The following is an 18,719-nucleotide window of genomic DNA, read 5'->3' as shown; positions in this document are numbered from 1 at the left end:
ACACTTGTATCTCCTGACTGCTACTTCAAATAACAACTGATAATGTAACATTGACCAAATCTGTCTCTGCTGGAGGTAAATCTGGGCAGCAAAAGTAGAATGCTGTAGCATGGAAGTCCAGGGAAAAGGGCAATGAGCTTATGTCTCAGGGAAGAACAGGTGCAGGCTATAACATGAAGAAAAACATTCACTGGGAACTGAATGAAATATAGCAGATGCAAATCATATTTGAAAAAGGACAAATTTGTAGCTTGCAGTGCTGTGCATAGCAACCAACTTCAGGCGTCATGGTCTCCCTGTGTTGCTGAAACTGTGAAAGGGAGATACTGGCACAGTATTTCCCTTGCTATGTTACATGGTTGCCTGTTCATTTAAGTGCAGAACATAGTTAATACAGTCCAAGACTGCTAGCATTCTGAATGCATTGCTGAACTCTTGATTGTTTTCCGGTAGTGGCTTTGATTTACTGCTTCTCTTGACATTGAATTAATTTAAGATACCCTTTGACTAAGTGTTGTCTGTTTCCTAAATAGATAGTGTTGTCCTTGCAGAGCTGAAATTACGGGCTTTGTCAAATCACATTGGATTGTTTTTAATTAAAAAACACAATGCTAAACTCTGTACCATTATAAAGCCAATGAATGCAACATTAAACTTCTCTACAAAGATGTTTATTAGCTATTTATATGACAGCATTGTTTCCACAATAGTTAATACATTTTTTTCCATAATAACTTCCTAAATTTAAAAAATAAAAATAAAAATTGAGAAACAAGACCAGAAAAACAGAGGAGCTGATTGTCCTCCTTCATAGATCTGAAGATTCAGGAAGGAGGTGACTTTGCATTGTCAATCCATTGCTTTGATCTCTGTCAGTGCTTCCCAGCCTTGACATAAGTTAACATAGCTTCAGGTGTAGTTTAGTTTTCATTCTGGTAGTAATTCCAAACGCTGGTCTGTGAGAAAAAGAGACTGTGCCGTGGAAATGGGTCTTTAATTTTCCTCCACAAGAAGTTACTATATAAAAAGAAGAGTGCTGGTTGGCCAAGTGCTTTATTGAGATTAATGTAGTTAGTTTGCACATTGACTATTAAAATAAGCCTCCACTATGAGCTGCTGTCTGTGGTTTCTGTTCCCTCACTAGGGAACCACATTACGCATTTTTGATGTATTGGGAAACTGCTTATTCCTTACCCTGATAGGGTTTGAAGTTGCATGTTACAATAATAATAATAACAGACCTGTTAGTCCAACCTCACTGCCTGTAGAAGTTACGGAAAAGATTATCCTGGGGGACATCAGAAGTCAGTTAAAGAACAAAGCTTTTATCAGGCATAGTCAGCATAGGTTCATCAAGGGAAAGTCCTGCCTTCGTAACCTGATCTACTACTAAAAGTTCACCCATGTAGTGGATAAAGGGAAGGTGGTGGATGTAACCTTTGGATTTTAGTGAAAGCTTTGATAATGTCCCTCACAGTATGCTTCTGGGCAAATTGTCCAACTGTGAGTTGAACAGGTTGGTGCTGTGATGGGTGATTAACTGGCTCAATGGTAGAGCTGAAAGAGCTGTAGTGAATGAAGATATGTCTGGCTGGTGGCCAGTCGCTAGCATACTAGGAGTGTTCCTGCTACTGTACTATACTGTACTGTACTGTTCTATCCCTGAATGAGAGGGATTTTTTTTTTCTTTTTTAGATCTTTTGCTTTGCCTGTCTCAGTCTCAGGCCTTGTTCATAGAACCAGTTGGTATCAAAAGGGTAGCAACTTTTGACATGATACAGGAAGTACTGTGCTGCTGTGTGCTATCCAGAAAATCCTAAGCTCATTGCTTAGGCCCAGCTGTAGTCTTGGACTTCAGAATAACATATTCAAGTCTTAAATAGCACATGGATTTTGTCTAGGTGTGTGCTGGTTGTTGAGGTTGGCCAGAACTGCTTTGATGATATCGTAGAGCTAGTTTTTATTTGTTTGTTTTAATTATTATTATTATTACTGTGAATCAGAGAGAATTGCTCTGTAGTGTTCAGTGAATGAGATGATTGAAACTATTGTATATTACATTAAGGTAATATAGAAATAAAGCTACTTTAGCATTAGACTGAGGCAAGCAGGTATATAAAATACTGCTGAAAGTTGATATAGAAGAAAAAATATGAATGTTCAGCAAAAATGATCACAGTCTTAGGGATTTTCATTGTATTGTGTCAAATGAATTCTGCTGGTACTATTGTGTATGTTAACTTCATACTAGTTACTGAACAGGTAGATAATAAACAAATGAAAATCTTGTCCCATTGGAGTGTTTTAGCTATTAGAGATTATTGTTGTGCTGTTGTTTGAATTGTATTTTCTATATGCTATGTAAGGAAGAAAAAATTATGCAGAAGTAGAATGTAAAAATATAACTGAAATAATTTATCCTTGGCATCTTTCTTTTGTTTTTTTTTTTTTTAAAAATTCATGTACTTGAATACATGAATGATATGCTATTTGTGTGAGTAATAAGTTCTTAAATATATTTAGAAAGGATAAGGCGCACACAGAAGGAAATACTTTTCATTCTTGTAAGCAGAGCTTTTCTCCATTTGCACAGAAAGTAGATTCTGACATCCAAGGTTTATTTCATTATTGTTTTACCGAGGGCAGAATAAGACTACAAGAAGGAACATGAAGAAACTGAGGAATCCGTCTGTCAAACTGAAATGTACCACTGAAGAAGGATGAAATGTCCAAATTATTTTATATAGTATAAAAGGTATAAGAGAATTTTGGGAGAGTTGGTAACAGGACAATAGCTAAAGAATTTTATAAAAGCACCTGTCATTACCATTAGTTTTCTAGCTTTTGCTATTTTCATAAAGTATATAAAGCACACAGTTCCAACTATCTGTCAATAACAAAGTACCAAGTAGAAATTTTTAAAATTAAGAACATAGTATTCCTATATAAAGTCTTCATTGTGAACTCAAAAGTATTTTTTTAGGTCATTCACAAGAATCAGTGGAGGAAACTGGAAAATTAGTGGGATTGATAGAGATGCCTTAAGAAAACCCTTTAGCTACTGTTGTAAAGAAGGGAAGATAAACTTTACTAAGGTCTTTGCTCAGTAATGAACTGTAAACAATGTGCAGTAGCCATTTTCATTAAAAAGCAATCGTTCATTCCAGGTACTATATATATATTGTATTTTATGCAGTTCTTTCTTGCTGTAGACTATCTGCATGAACTTTGAAGTATTAAAGCAAAGATAATCACTTCGAAATAAATCTACCAGCAGTAGCAGTCTATTAAGCTTCTTGCTGAAGCTCAAGAATTGGAGGGCAGCTAAAAGCCTTTCACAGCTATAGCTAGCAAATGTGTGGAAAAGTATTGTGTGTATCCTATTGCACATACAGACCATCCAAACTTAAATGTGTGGTCGTGTTTTTGCATTTCTTGTCTTTTTTTTTAAACAAATGTAAATACCTAAATTACTTGGAGTACTTTTTCGTTATTTTTTTGCTTTTTGCAATTATGACAGAAAAAGCTTTGTAGCATTTATTTACTATTGCTCAAAACTGTCTGACCAATCTTCTTTGCCTTCAGGTTCATATAGGAAGTTTTGACAGCTGTTGCAGTCTCTCTTAGTCATTTGCATTTGTTGCTACATATATTTGATGATTTTCATTGTTACAGTTATCCTGAATAAGGAATTAAAATGCTGGTTGAAGTAGCTGGTCATGGAAAGCACTTTTTTGATGAAAGTGCTTGCAACTGAAAATGCAAGTAAACTTTGTTGTAGTGACTTGATGTCAGATTTTACAAGACAAGGTACGTGCCTGAAACAGCCGACATTCCTCTCTGAGTGCAAAGTTTGTATTCGAGCTTAATGAGTTATTTCCACTGTGTGATGTGGCATTTATTTTTTCTTGCTTACTGTCCTAATGGCTGGCCCATCCCTTATGGAATCTACAAATAGGTCTCCAGCCATGCTTAGACATTTTTGGGGCACATGACTGTTATTTTTGCTAAGGCATTATTACTATTGCATTTAAAAAAATATACTAAAGAACAAAAAGGGAGATTTCATATCAATACATTAAAATTTGTGCTTGGGAAGATGCTGTAATAACTAATTGTGGAAACTATTTCTGGGTACGTGAAGGGCAAGAAAGTCATCAGAAGTAGTCAGCGTGGATTCATAAAAGGGCAGTCATACTTGACCAACCTTACAATTTATGATGCAATGACAAGCTTGGTAGATGAGAGAAGAGCAGTGAATATTTTCTACCTTGAGTTTAATAAGGCTTTTGACACTGTCCCTTGTAAGATCATCATAGAGAAACTGATTAAGTATGGGCTGGATGAGAAGACAATGAGGTGAATTGAAAACTGGCTGAATGGTTGGGTACAGAGGGTGGTGATCAGCAGTACAAAGTCTAGTCGCAGGCCATTAACTAGTGGTGTGTACCAGGGATCGGCACTGGGTCAAGTCCTGTTCAAAATCTTCATTAATGATCTGGTTGATAGGGCAGAATATACCCTCAGCAACTTTGCTGATGATTCAAAACTGGGAGAAGTGGCTGATGCACCGGAGTTGCCATCCAGAGAGAAAACAACACAGGCTGAAGAAACGGGCTGATGGGAACCTCATGAAATTCAGTAAGGGGAAGTGCAGAGTCATGCACTTGAGGAGGAATAATCTGATGCACTGGTATATGTGGGCTGACCAGCTAGAAAAAGTGGCTTTGCAGAAAAGGCCTTGGGTGTCCAGGTGGACATCAAGTTGAACACAAGCCAGCAGTGAGCCCTTTTCACAAAGAATGCTACTGGTATCCTGGACTACGTTGGGAGGAGTTTTTCTGGCAGGTCAAGAGAGGTGATCCTTCCCCTCTATTCAGTGCTTATACAGTGTCACAAAGAGTACTGTGTCCCATTCTGGGCTCCCCACTACAAGAGGGAGTTGGACCTACTAAAGCGAGTCCAGCAGAGTGCCACTGAGATGGTGAAAAGGCTGAAGCATCTCTCCTGTGAAGAAAGACTGAGAGCTGGAGTTCAGCCTGGAGAAGGGAAGGCTTAGAGGGGGGGTGGGGCTCATTAATGTGTGCAGGGTGGGTGCAAAAACAACAGAGCCAGACCTGCTCCAGATGTGCCCAGTGATGGGACAAGAGGCAGTGAGCACAAAGAAACATGGGAGGTTCCCTCTGAACATGAGGAAACACTTTTTTGCTGTGAAGATGATCAAGCAGTGGCACAGGTTGCATAGAATTGTTGTGGAGTCTCCCTCCCTGGAGATCTTCAAAGGCTCTCTGACATGATCCTGGACAGCCTGCTTCTAATTCCATAGAGTTTTCTTTTCTGATTTGTGGAAATCATGAACTGCAACTGTTGCTGCAGGAATAGTGGTGACCTTTTACTCTAAGAGAAACTATGAATTCCAAGTGCACTGGGCCTGCAGTTCTTTAGCGTCTTGATATCCTAGCTATAGGAAGGAATCTCACAGGTGATGTTCTTCATGTTGATTGAAACTGTTGTCAAGCTACAAATATATGGTTCTCATACAAAACTCATTGACACCTAAGTGCGTACATCTCAAAAATTTGTATCTAGCTTGAGAATATTTCTTCCTTTTGTACAGATATGTAGTACAGTTGCTAACAGAATAAACAGGTATAAATTTACTTAGCAAGCAGGAAGTCACTCTTATGAGGTCAGTGTCTTTGGATTTGATACCATTTAAATCAGGGACTCTTTCTGAATGTCCTGTATTCTAAGTTAATCCAGCTGGACAAGCTGTAGATTGACTAGGAATACACTAAGGTTGTAAGTTATGAGAACTCATGAAGTCTGGAATTCTGGATAACCATATTATTCATCCTCTGCCCATTTCAGGAACTCTCAGTAAAGGACTGATAATAGTGACAGATATTCCTCTGAGGTCTTGGCCACTGTGTGGAGAGCTTATTTCTTACCTGTTATGTAGAATCTGCATCATTTAATGTTTCATAAAGGCAAGACTACCTTCTTGTATAAGGTGTTGCCTTTTCAGGTTTTATTTATTTGTATTTACATTATATGGGCATATCCTTCCTTCCTTCCTCCCTCCCTTCCTTTCTCCCTCTCTTCCTCTCTCTCTTCTTCCCTCCCTCCCTCATCGGGGGAAAGCCATATCTGTCAATCAGTGAGGTAGTGCAGGAATAAAAGGAGATCGTTTGGTAGTCACTAAGAAAGTGTCAAGTGTAATTCAGTTTCTTCTCAGATGTTATGTAACTATAGTTTTATACAGAATTCTTTAATGAATTGCTTAGAGGACTACATAGGCACATAAGATCCAGGTCACTAGAATCCAGGTAACTTCAACCTTCTGTTTGGGGAATGTCAGTGTCTGCAATATATGAATCAGTTGTGTGGGCTTTGTGATATGCATCTGAGAAACTATTCCTTGGTTGAATCCTCTGGATCTGATTTTCATATTCATATGCTGCTCTTTCATTCATCATATAATCATCTCTAAGCAGAAAGGAAATCCTGTGTTAGTCACCAGCAGTGGAAATCTAGAGAAACTTCACTTGAAAATGAAATAAAAATTACCTTCTTAAATATAGTTGTGATTCTTTGAGATTGCTTCCCACACATTACATTTGTCCTTACACGCTTAAATACAAAGTCATCCTCATGTGACAGTCTTATTGCTGGTATAATTGTGTGGGAGTTGAGATTACTCCATCCTTGTCTTTCAGTAATGGAAAGTAGTGAGAAAGGAGGAGACATCCTAAGCCTACTGGTCAGATGCTGCTGGTCAGCCTAACCTAAGCTCCATTAAGCTACATGTTCATAAGGAATGTATTCCTAAAGTTCCTAAACTACAGGTCCGCAGTTGTAGAGTAGGAAACATGTCCATTTCTTTATATTGCTGATACCATCTTTTCTAACTTTTGCTGGAGCTTTTTCTGGGTTAGTTAGACTTAACTAGCTCTATCGTATTGTTTAGTTTTTCTTTCTGAAGTTTTTTCTTTGTATGCTATTAGTTTCTTTTTTCTTCCATGTTCCTGTTGGTCATTCCACCTGTATCATGTCTTGAATGGTCAGTAAACATCCTTTTACACTTGTTGTATTGCTTTATGTCTTTTATAAAAGTACTGCTCCTCCGTGGGCTCCTCTCCACGGGCTGCAGCTCCGGCCCGGGGCCTGCTCCTGCGGGGGCTCTCCATGGGCCGCAGCCTCCTCCAGGCCACATCCACCTGCTCCACCGGGGGCTCCTCCACGGGGGGGCTGCAGCGTGGAGATCTGCTCCGTGTGGGACCCATGGGCTGCAGGGGGACAGCCTGCTCCACCAGGGGCCTCTCCCTGCACAGGCCGCAGGGGAGCTGCTGCTGCCTGCCTGGAGCACCTCCTGCCCTCCTGCTGCACTCACCTGGGGGCTGCAGGGCTGCTTCTCACTACTCACTCTCTCCCAGCCACTGTGTAGCAGCGTTTTTTTTTTCTTTATTTTTTTTTTTCTTTATTTCCCCTTTCTTAAGTTTGCTCTCACAGAGGCACAAACAACATCACTTACTGGCTTGGCCCTGGCCAGTGTGGGTCCCTTTGGACCTTTTTTGAAACTGACTCTTACCTAACACAGCGCAGCTTCTGGTCTCTGCTCACAGAGGCCGCCCCTGCACTCCCTTGCTACCAAACCCTTGCCATAGAAGTCCAATATTCCAAGCAGCTTTACCCTCAATATTAAGTTCTAGTGACTTAGACATACAGTTTATAATCCAGAGCAGTTGTTAATTTATTTTTATGTGACTTTTTCTAATGGTTAACAAAACAAAGAGATTAATTTCTTCAGTACTTTTGAAATGTCCTCAGCACAATGCTATTGTGAAGAATTTGTGTTTTGTTATTCATTCATTGTCAACTGCCACATGTCAGGTGATCCTTTAATATTAATATCCTTGGGAAGTAATGATTCTAACATGATACCAAGCTTATTTTTTACCCGTGAATTATGGATTTTAGTATTTATTGTTTGGACTGCTGGCTGTAATTCTTGAAAGCAAGCTGATATTTAATATTCTCCTCTCTAAGTTAGATTTTTTGTGTGCAATAGTGTACTTGAATTGTACCATAGAATATTGGGAAGTTATTTATCATAGAGAAAGTAGGCTGCCTTGGAGTACTGCAGAAATTGTGTCAATAATGTTAGTCTCTCAGAAGTGAAACATAAATGTAGGCAGTAACCACTGGAAACTACAGTTAATAATGAGCATGCCTTTGTGTTTATACAAATGAGTTTTCATTTAACTGTAGCAAAGATAGATTCATTTAAGAGACGTGTTGTCTATATCAGCTCTGAACTTGGACTGCCAAGACTGCTCAGCAGATTGTTCATGGTGATAGGGTTATGCCGGGTTTGGTCAGCAGCCTGGCTCTACTAGAAATGAGAGTGGCCTTCTCTTCTTGCCTTCACATCTAACTAAGAAAAAATAGAGAAAGAACAGGTCTTACTACTATTCGTCTGTCTCCTATGCCTTCTGTAGTAGATAGAATATATAATGGATAGCTTCAGCTCTTTTAAGCGACTGCAAATGGATAGTGTTTCAGACAATATTCAGTAGTGTTTTTTGACGTTGGAATTGATTCAGATAATCATTTTGAATCATGATCTAAACCAGCCACTAAGAGACTTTGGTTTAAAACATCTCTTTTAATTTTGAATAGAATTGCTAGTTTTTTGTTATTTTTTTTGGAAGACAATTGGATTTTCATTAGGTGTTAATTTACATAAAAAAATGTTGATTTACAACCAAAAATAGTATTTCACTTAATTTAATACTTTGTTTTGTTAAGCAGTGTGAGACTACCTGTTAGTGTACAAATTTATTTATGATGATACACGTGAAGATTTAATTCATCTAAAAAAATGTTATCTGAAGTGTATCTGTCAGAAAGGAAAAAGGCAAGTTTAGTGGAGCAAATTTTAAATTTAGAAGTCTTGTGCTAAAGAAAATAAGTATTATATATAATTAATACATTAAATTAATGATTTCTGGTCACATTATCCTTTCAGATTTTAAAAGGAGACAACATTCTGTCACACCTCATTTTCATTTATATTTAGGCAGCAATTTTGTCTTCTTTTTCAATTTTCAGCTAAGATTGATTAAGATTCAGCTAAGATTCAGCTAAGATTCAGCTAAACTGGTCACTGAATTCAAGTAGCTGAAAAAATAAAATGAAACTATTTTCTTAATATCGGCAGAAAAAACGTGTTGCTGTAAAGAGTTTGTTCAACATTTCAACAAGCTGTATACCCAAGTGTTCAGCTAATGGATTGCTTTTGACTATATTTGAAACTTTAGTAGGAAAACTATACTCAAATATTGAGTATAGTTTAAAATTATTGATTGCTTGTGGAAAATATACTTTCAAATATAGTGAAAGATGCTATATATCAGTTTATTTTTCAAGTAAAAATACATTTTTCATCAAACTTCTTAGATTTTGTGGTGCAGAGGGCAGAAAAGAACTTAAAGTCATTCAAGGTGAAAAACAATACTCCAAGTTGAATGTTTAATGCTAGATTTCCCTGTGTCAGAACACTGATGATAAATTAAATACAAATCATGCCATGGTCCCACAGGACTCGGTAGCCCTGTTACCTGCTGTGCATATTGGCAGTATGTGCATCCGTTTATCAGATTGAAAACTTTGACACACTCCATTAAATTGTTAGCTGCTGCTTTATAGGAGAAAGGGGCAATAGTGGTGGCCACACCACATCTGGTAATATTAAAACTTAAGAGCACTTCCAACTATGCCATCATCACAATTAACTGTGATAGGACATCTGTATTTCAAATGGGACTGTTTTTGCATATCTCTTCAAGTATTCCTGTTTGTTTACTTCTGCATTGTATATTTTTGGGGTTTACTGTTCAGATTTTTGCCAAAAGTGAGCAAAAAGAATTGCAAACCAATTAAGCCACAGAATAATTAGAGGGGAGAGTCAAGTTCTTTGCCAAAGTGTTGCTGAACAATCAACTTTTATACCTGTATTGTTTTATGAACCATTTTTTCTTCCATAGTGTGACTGTACTTCGAACAAAATGTACTGTGGTGTTTTGGAGATGTTCTTTATGAGGTAGGCTTAAGTGCTACTTTTTTTCCCCAGCTAATCTTCCCGTACCGACCATTGCTGCAATAGATGGAACTGCATTGGGTGGTGGCCTCGAACTTGCTTTAGCCTGCGACATAAGAGTGGCAGGTAAATACGAATCCTGTTTATTAAACGTAGGATTATTAGTGTTGCAGAAGGCTTGACTAATCTTTGCCTTGGCAACAGTCTTTTAAAACTGATTTTATTTTCTAACAATGTTCATAACCAATTACATAAAGGAATTTTGGCTGAAGTACTTGCTGATGGTTAATTTCATAGCTCTTATTACTGATAGCTGGAGTATTTTTGCTACAGGTTTACTTTATTCTTATTTCCCATATTAGCGTACTTGTTATGTGTAAATTAATAAACTGCAGAACTTGCCTTGGTGGGAATAATTAGATCTTTTAATAAGGGCAGAACAATTAATTCTATTTAAAGATATTTTTCACAAGTGAGTGTTTATAGAGTGATTTGTTGTTCTTTTTGAAGAAAATGTAACAAATGAATACCCTTGCAGGGCATTAGTACTTATTTTGCAAGTTGTTTTCCTATAGATTATAGTAAGAAATCATTTACACTTTTATTTTTTCAGCCTCTTCTGCTAAGATGGGCCTAGTTGAAACAAAGTTGGCAATCATTCCAGGTGCAGGTATGAAAGTTTTGCTTTTTTTTCCAGAGAAAATTAAACAACTCATGCTCTTGATACTTCATTTTAGGTTGTTTGCAAACTTCAGCTTATTTTTGTATTTCCATTATGGATCATTGGCCTGTTTTTAAAGCTTATTGCTCATGCTACTTACTGAAAATTAGTTAAAAGTGTTTTGCTCATTTTCAGGGAGTGGCACTTGTATTTTTTTTTTTTCAGTCAAAATTGCATTAACTAAAGCAGTATTAAGTGATTCTGTAAATGAGATTTGATGTCTTGATATGAAGGCTGAGTAATTTTGTTGAGGATCAGGCTAAGAAAAAAAGGTAGTGTTAACTATCAGTGTACAAAAATGGTAATTTAATTAATGATCCACTTTTATGTACTCTCCAGTACAAATTCTGTTTTCATGCTACTTGTGCATTGGTTGTAAAGAATTTAAAACCTGAATGTATAGTGGGAATAGATCTTTTGTCTTGCCAAAAATTCTTTTCTATTATTTATGTGGAAGGCCAGCTCACTGTTTTTTTTTTTTTTTCTGGATTCATAGGGAAGTAAATTTACAGAATAAATAATATTTGCCAAGGCCTTTATGTTATGACACCTTTTGTTTCTTTATTTCTTTCTTGATTTTTATTTTTTGATTTTATGGATAAATCACTTCCATTAAGATACCTGCCTTTCTGGGAAGGGGACAATACCTTGAACATAATCCTTCTGACCCTACTCAGCTTTGGCCATTGTTTCTGGAAGATCTGAGGAACTATATGCACTTTCTTTACACCTGTTTTCTTTCTAATAAGTGGAAGCTATTTTGAAAGCACCATATCTAACTTTAATGAACAGTGTAGAGAGGAGAGTAAAAACTACCATAATGGTAACACTGATATGAACTTTGTCTTGGAGACACTCCTGTCCTATCACTAATACAGACAATTATTGTCCAATTTGAAAGGCTTTTTTTATTATGGTTATTGTTGAGTTGTGATTTCAGTCAATATTTTCTCCCTCTCTCTTCTTTTTCTCTGTGGTCAGAGCTACATTTTGCATAAGGATAACTGAGTTGATGACCAGACCCTTTTTAGCAGTGGGTAAAGATGAATTTTGTAGATGATTTTAAGGATATATTTCCTTCTGGTGTTGTTGTCATGAGATAGTATACCTTTGCAGTATGTTCCGGAGAAGTAAAAGACAGAAAATGCCATTTTTTGGGGGAAAGTTTTTCCACCTTGTCCTTCCATGCCACCTTCTACCAAGGAATCTTGCAGGCTGGTGTCGCACACATGCTCCCAAGCTCAAGAAATTCAGGTCATGCTCTCCAGATAGTTTCGGTATTCAACTTACTGAGGTTGTCTCAGGTTTCCTTATCTTCTGTTACTTATAGATGTTTTAAATTTGTAATGCTTTCGCCTTAAAATGCTAAGCAACTGACTTCATAATGAGTTTCTTTGAGGGTTTCATTCAGAATGTGTTATTACTACCCAGAGACTGAGGTCTGCGAAACCTTTTGTTTTTCTCATCCTAAAATCATACTTTGGAGATGTGTCTTCACCTCCTTGAAAATATGACATATTTCAGCAAGTTACAGTGCCTCTTGTGAAGTTTCAGAGTATGTTCAGTGATTAATTTTTCCCCGCTCCTATCAGCCTGTCAGACTATTTTTGCTGAGTGTATTTGAGCTTATCACAACTTTTTCCTGATCAGCTTGCACTTGCACCACCCTTACCGAGCACTGAGAATGTTTCAGCTCTTTTCACCTCCTGTCATTGAACTAGCTACTGGTCATGCTTTGTGTCTTCAGAAAGTGAAGGAATTGTATGTATGTCATTTAGGTAGAGAAGTCAGAAATGTCCACTTGAACTTTAGGCTTCATGGGTAAAGCAATTATTTTCTTATAGTGTTTACTTCCAGCTGCTCTGAGTTGAAGGAGGACTGGGAATTGCAGCTGAAAAGAGAAATGTAGCCATTAAGAGATCTCACCAGGTTTCTGCTACCATCTAGTACATCTGAACAAATACTCACTGACAATATATGTTGCTTCTTCTGAGTGGGTCCATACAGCGTGGCAAGCTACTACTGTTTTTATACTACTGTACTGTCACATGTATGTAATAGATGTGAAGATTTTAAATTAGGTGATAATTAACAAGTTTGTTTAAGGTCATATGAAAAACTTCTTTATAGTGTTCTTTTTTAAAAAGTTACATGCAAAAAGTTATATTAGAAGCATTTTGTTAGAATGTAATAGTCAAGTTTTAAAGTATCTGAGCAGATCAGCTGTGGTGTTCTGGACCTTGTTGCGTACTGTGTTGAATTCCACCCTCTTCTAAAATATGCACAAGAAAGGACGTAGTAAGGTGCTATCTAGTGAGCAACCAGTTTTAACATAAATTGCCCAAGTGTGAGAAATTTTGCTTCTGAGTATGCACAAATGTATTGCAGCATTGTAAAGGCTAAGGTTGAGCAGCAATTGAATCCCGGTTAATACACAGAAATGAATTGTTCCTTCTAAGTCTGCTGAGGATTTCAACCAAGTAGTCATTTCTAGAGCATGCCTTGTCTGTGCGAGCAGCTTGAGTCTCCTCAGAAATACCATTCATGGTGGATGGCAGAGCAAAAGCTGGTGGGAATAATAGCTGTGCCTCCTTTTATACAAAAGCTTTGTTCACAGACCAGCTCAAAATGTGAGGGCGAAAGATTGAATCTCCTGCCTTTGGAAATTTAAATCCCGTTCTCTCTCCACTATGAAAAAAGTCTTAGCTGCCAAGCTGTGAGGTAGGGAAGGTAGAAAATCTTTCAGTTTTTCCTGTTAAGTACATCCCATTGTCTATTAAGGAAGTCAACATTCAGTGAACTAGAGGAAATGTGTAGCAGAGAGAAAACGGCTTGGTCGCTCAGTGCTGGGTAGGTTACCTGAGAATGAACTTTAATATTTTTGTTTTCTTTACAAAGTCTGCCAGTTGCTGTTTATTACACAAGTAGTCTTATGTTACCACACCATGCATGTATGTCAGACTATCTGTATTTGTTTTTTCAATCCGTTGACTTCCTCAATTTTCTTCCCTATGTACTTTGGGTCTCTTGGAGAGTTGCAGTCTAGTTTGACTAAAGAGCAGTGGTTGCAAAAAAAGATAGTCCCTAGAATTGTATCAAAAGGAAGATGAAGTAACCTATTCTTGGACATAAAAGAATTGGCACAGGAGGGAAGTATTGTTGATGTCCTAGCTGTGGAAAATGTTTCAGTCAAAATGCTTGTCTCACTTTACAGCAATGAGTCCAGATTTCATGGGAAACCAGATTTTATTAGCTCAGTTGTTTAAGGAGATGCTTGTTACCAGCCAGAGTGACTTTTCTCAGTTGTTGTTTGCTAAAGGAGCTGAATTTTTTGATTTCATAGTCAAAAAGCCATTTGAACACCTTATTTTCTGTGTAACACTGTAGTTCTGTACAGGACTCAACATAGCATAGGAAAGCTTTTTTACACAAAAAAACATGTTCTTTCTCTCTCTGTTGTTACTTCTAAAACTTACGTAAAAAGGAAGCCAACCTCTCTCCGTAACTGAATGTAGTTTCTAGTGTCTATCTACTTGCAAAAGAAGAATTTCACAGTGACAAGTTTCTTATCTGAAAATTGCCTTTTGGAGCACTCACACTGACCTTCTTTTTCCACTTTGTGGCTTTTCAAAGGTATCTCCATCCATGGTTCATTTCTGTTTCTTATATTTAGTCTTTCACTACGGATATCATATTGGGCCTGCAGCAGATGCATGATGCCTTGCTGACAGATCTGCTTTTATTTGTTAGTATCTTATTTGGATACCACTCAGTAATAGATCTGTTAGGAGAAGATAAAAATGCTTGAAAACAACATACTTAAACATTCTTATTATGTTAATAGAATGAGATATGATTGTTTGATGAGAGGAAAATACTCTGTGCCAATAGGAAGTGAGAAAGTCAGGTGAAAAATAACTTGGCTTTATTTTATGCGATTTTTTTTTCATGGAAAATTTATGTATAAAGCTGAGATATTGGTATACATCAACGATTATGCTTCCATAAAAAAAGGCATGATAACAGAACTTCACTGGAATTAATATGCTCATGTCAGCAGATAATATGACCCAGCTAGATTAAAAATGTAGCTACTGGCCTGCATACTTACAGCTTTCACTCCTCTTTTTAATTTTGTTTTGAAGACATTTTAATTAGCAAGACTTCATTCAAATCATCAAAGCAAATCTTGCCTTTGTTCTCCCCTCCAAACCAAAAAGAACCCCACTACTTCATTACAGAACTCTCCTCCACATTCATGATGAACAATGCAGACTCTAAAGATGAAATAAAAATCCAACACATAATCCCAAGGAGTATGCTTTCATTGACAATGTTCAGTTTAAAAGCATATTTTGCCAGGAAGGCTTAAAAAAAAATCAGTTTCTTTGTTAATGTAGATTGTGTCTTTGTTTTGCATTTTAGAGTGACTTTGAACCTTCTTTTCCAGAGGTGAAACCAAAGCTGTGTTGCATAGCATGTTGGACTGTTTTTTGTCTTTAAAATACATAGCAAGGGATAAGTTTAATGGCAGCATTTATGTGATTTATGTGTTCTTCTTCTCTTTCCACTTTGGTAACAGTATTGTTTTGACTGTTTTTCTAGACTTTAAAATGTGATTGAGGAAGTTATGGTACTTGATGAGAGAGGAAAACACTAAAAATTAATTTTCATTGCGCAGGAAGAAAAAGAGAGTAAGAATGAAAACTGAATTTAGGTAATCATTGTGTATTTTCCTTATCTCTTGAATTATTCATCATTCACTTTTAAAAACAATGTGAAGGTTTCTGTTACAGGATTTATTTTAGAGTTGAAAAAAATACCCTATTTTGGATGAGAAAGGTGTCAAGGGAGTTTCCAGATGTGAAAAACTCATACAGAATGTGATACTGCTAACAGCAGAAGTTGTACAATTCAACCAAGTGTAAAGGTTAAATAATATGTCAGACATTTCAAGTTGCAATCTGATGCACCTTAAAATATATTGTCAGTATGTTCTTTAGATTTACATACTTCAGTTAGTTCTACACTAATAGGAATAATTGTGTTTAACAAATACTGAAAAATTAAGGTGTTGTGGTAGGACTTAAAGGCTTTTGAACATTAATCGTAATTTTTCTGCATGTAGGTGCTACATGATGATGCATCATTACAAAGATATCTAGAAAGAAAAATCTGCTTGTTTAATATAACCTTATACCTCTTCCCCAAGGAATCCTCTGCCTTTCCATCCCATCTTTATTCTGGCATTCACTGGATGTACTCTCATCATCATATTTACTTTTTCCTTAAACTCTCTCTAGTTCTTAGATATACAGTTTTTTCTTATTACGTGAAGACACCCTTTGAGTCCTCTTACCTTTTTAAAGTTCAGTTCTTAGTCCTATGACAATTGAGTGACTGACTGGAAAAAAGAAGTGAAGCAGCTTTGAGTTTGTTTCTCTTTATTTTCAGTTAATCCGTAAACTCTGTTATGATTTCTCTTACTTTGCCTGTTTCCTTATCTCAAACTTATGTCAAAGTTTTAATACTGTAAATTCCCCGAATTAAATACTGGTAGAAGACATTTTAAAGGATGCCTCTTAACCAACGTCTTCACCATTTCATCAATATATTTTTTTAAAATTTTATTTACTGAGGAACAACCAAGAAAATAAACTTTTTTCTTCCCCTCTCCCCCATCTAAAAAGATTTTTAATTTAATTTAATTTAATTTAATTTTATTTTATTTATTTATTTATTTTTATTGAGGTCTAACAGTACCTGCTCTGTATTTACAATCCTATTGTGATTTGGTATAACAAAAAAACTAAATTAGTTACTCTAAGAACATTTATCTATATTTTCTTCAATCATCTGAAGTCTAGAAAGCTTTATTTGCATTTTAATATTTTGTAATGTTTATTTTATGCATCGTGTTGAATAGATGGCCTCAAGTAAAAAATTCCTAATAGCGTAGAAAACAGATGTTTGTACATCCACTCTTTTCTCAAAGTAATTAAATGCAATATATAGAATGTTGGTAGAGGGAAGTAAATTCTGCTTCTGTAAGTTAGGGAGAATTGTGGTTCTTATGTTTTCTTCTTCTTAAGTAAAAATAAGCTGATTTTCATCAAATGACTCATTTTCTCCCTAGCTTTATGATCCCTTTTAATGGTGATGATGTTGAGATGAAATTTGAAAATGTCATGCAATACTAGCGCTGCAAAAGCTTCATACATAAAACTAATGTTTTTCAAATTTTATTTACAGTATCTCTGTATAAACAGAATACTTTGTAAGAAGTGGTAATGTACTGCAGAGCAGAAGATGATAGGAGAATGCCACATCATCAAAGCTGTTCCCCATATTCACATGAAACATCCAGTACTTTTGCAGTGATACACAGTAATCTGTGCTTTTCCCTTTGTGTGCTAGCCATAGAACACTCTCCAAAATCATATTAAAAACACAACTGATTATTCGTGCAGAAAAAAGAGTTAACCAAGGCTATCATCAGTGAACCCAGTGACTGGAACTGCATAGAATGTGTTTGAAATACCAAGTTCAGTGTGAGAAACTGACTGCTTCTGACATGCCAGTTGTTTCTACTAGCACGCATTTCAGAACATTTCTTCCTGACCTAAATTTGGAAATACGTTGTTTACAAGAATTAACTGTCATGAGTTTCAGAAGTTTCAATATCATAAGGAGCAACACTGCATCCCCCACTGTATCTTTTTAAAAGTTTGGCCTTTGATGCTGCAGAAATAAAATAAGGATAAAAGAAGGCCCCAGAAGCCAAGCTGAACACTACAGGAAGTGTAAGAGGAGAGAAAGGAAATTTTCTTGGCCTTGGAAAGCAAAGCATGGAAGGCCTGGCATTACTATAATTTACACATGGAGAAATCAGATAATAGCAACAAACAATGATGTAGTCTTGTTGTAACCTTTTTCATGTCTTGTGAGTATAAAAACATTGTTTTTCATATTGAGATTGAATTTTGGAGTAGTTTTTTTATTGAAATCTAGGATTAAAACTTCATTCTTACAACCTGAGTGACATTATCAATTGTTATTCTCATAGATACATTAGTAGATTTGCTTTCATCAGTTTGAAAATTGCGTTGTGAGATTGATGGATTGCTCATTTTTGAATGACAACCAGAAATAAGAATAAGTGTAACAAAAGGTTTGGTTTCTTTGATCCTCCTTAAATCATGTAGATTTAAGTCCCATTCAGATTCTGTTTCAGTTAGCGTGGGTTGTACTATCACATTCATATCTTTTTCAGACCATTTGTGTGACATTGGAAACTAAGGAGCGAAGATTTGAAAAGAAAGCAAACCTGAACTTTGCATTTGCAATTTGACTTTGTGACCATGTATAGAATAGTATGACATTGACTGGAAACCACAGTTTAGGTAGAGTGTAACAATACCACGTTTCATAGCAAGGCACAAACTAGGGTATATTCACATGGGGTACTCTAGTGAAAAGAGATGGAAAGGATAAAGTAAACGGAGAAAAGAATGATTGAAAACGCTGCAAGGTAAAGAACCCCTTATTTTTCCAAAGCCAGTTAAAATTTAAAATGATTTATATACACTGTCTGGCAGCTAATCAGATAGATGAGTTTTGTATTCAATCATGGGAATCCAGCAGAGTTCAAGAATGCCTTTGATGAAATGCACGAAGTTTGGAATTAATATAAAAAGTTGTAGGAAGCCAAAAGTACTTCATATAATACCACCCTTTTTACTTTTTAAAAGAATACCCTTTTCAACCCCCAAACATGTCCTGAAACCAGCACTTGATGTCTATCTTGAGCTTTTTTTGTGTACTCAAAATCATTATAAAACGTCCGAGTACATACCTTAGTGTAAATTTTTTCTGTTATTTTCTTTCAAATTTTCA

At 36.4% G+C, this 18,719-nt stretch overlaps 1 protein-coding gene across 4 annotated transcripts in view; it reads left to right on the top strand.

Annotated features, from left to right (window-relative positions):
- AUH (AU RNA binding methylglutaconyl-CoA hydratase) overlaps window positions 1-18,719 on the top strand; it is a 114,229-nt gene that overhangs the window by 44,558 nt on the left and 50,952 nt on the right. For 3 of the 4 annotated variants that reach the window (XM_080575138.1, XM_080575137.1, XM_080575140.1), the window contains 2 exons: window positions 10,136-10,228; window positions 10,716-10,772. The exons of the other annotated variant lie outside the window; for it this stretch is intronic. In XM_080575138.1, coding sequence (XP_080431264.1) covers window positions 10,136-10,228; window positions 10,716-10,772 — 150 coding nt within the window. The remainder of the gene's footprint in view (window positions 1-10,135; window positions 10,229-10,715; window positions 10,773-18,719) is intronic. 4 annotated transcript variants of the gene reach the window in all.

The sequence above is a fragment of the Anser brachyrhynchus genome, assembly GCF_964034855.1.
Source record: "Anser brachyrhynchus genome assembly, chromosome: Z".
Classification (NCBI taxonomy): Eukaryota; Metazoa; Chordata; class Aves; order Anseriformes; family Anatidae; genus Anser; species Anser brachyrhynchus.
The sequence above is the reverse complement of the archived record's forward strand: the minus strand, read 5'-3'. Positions and strand labels throughout refer to the sequence as shown.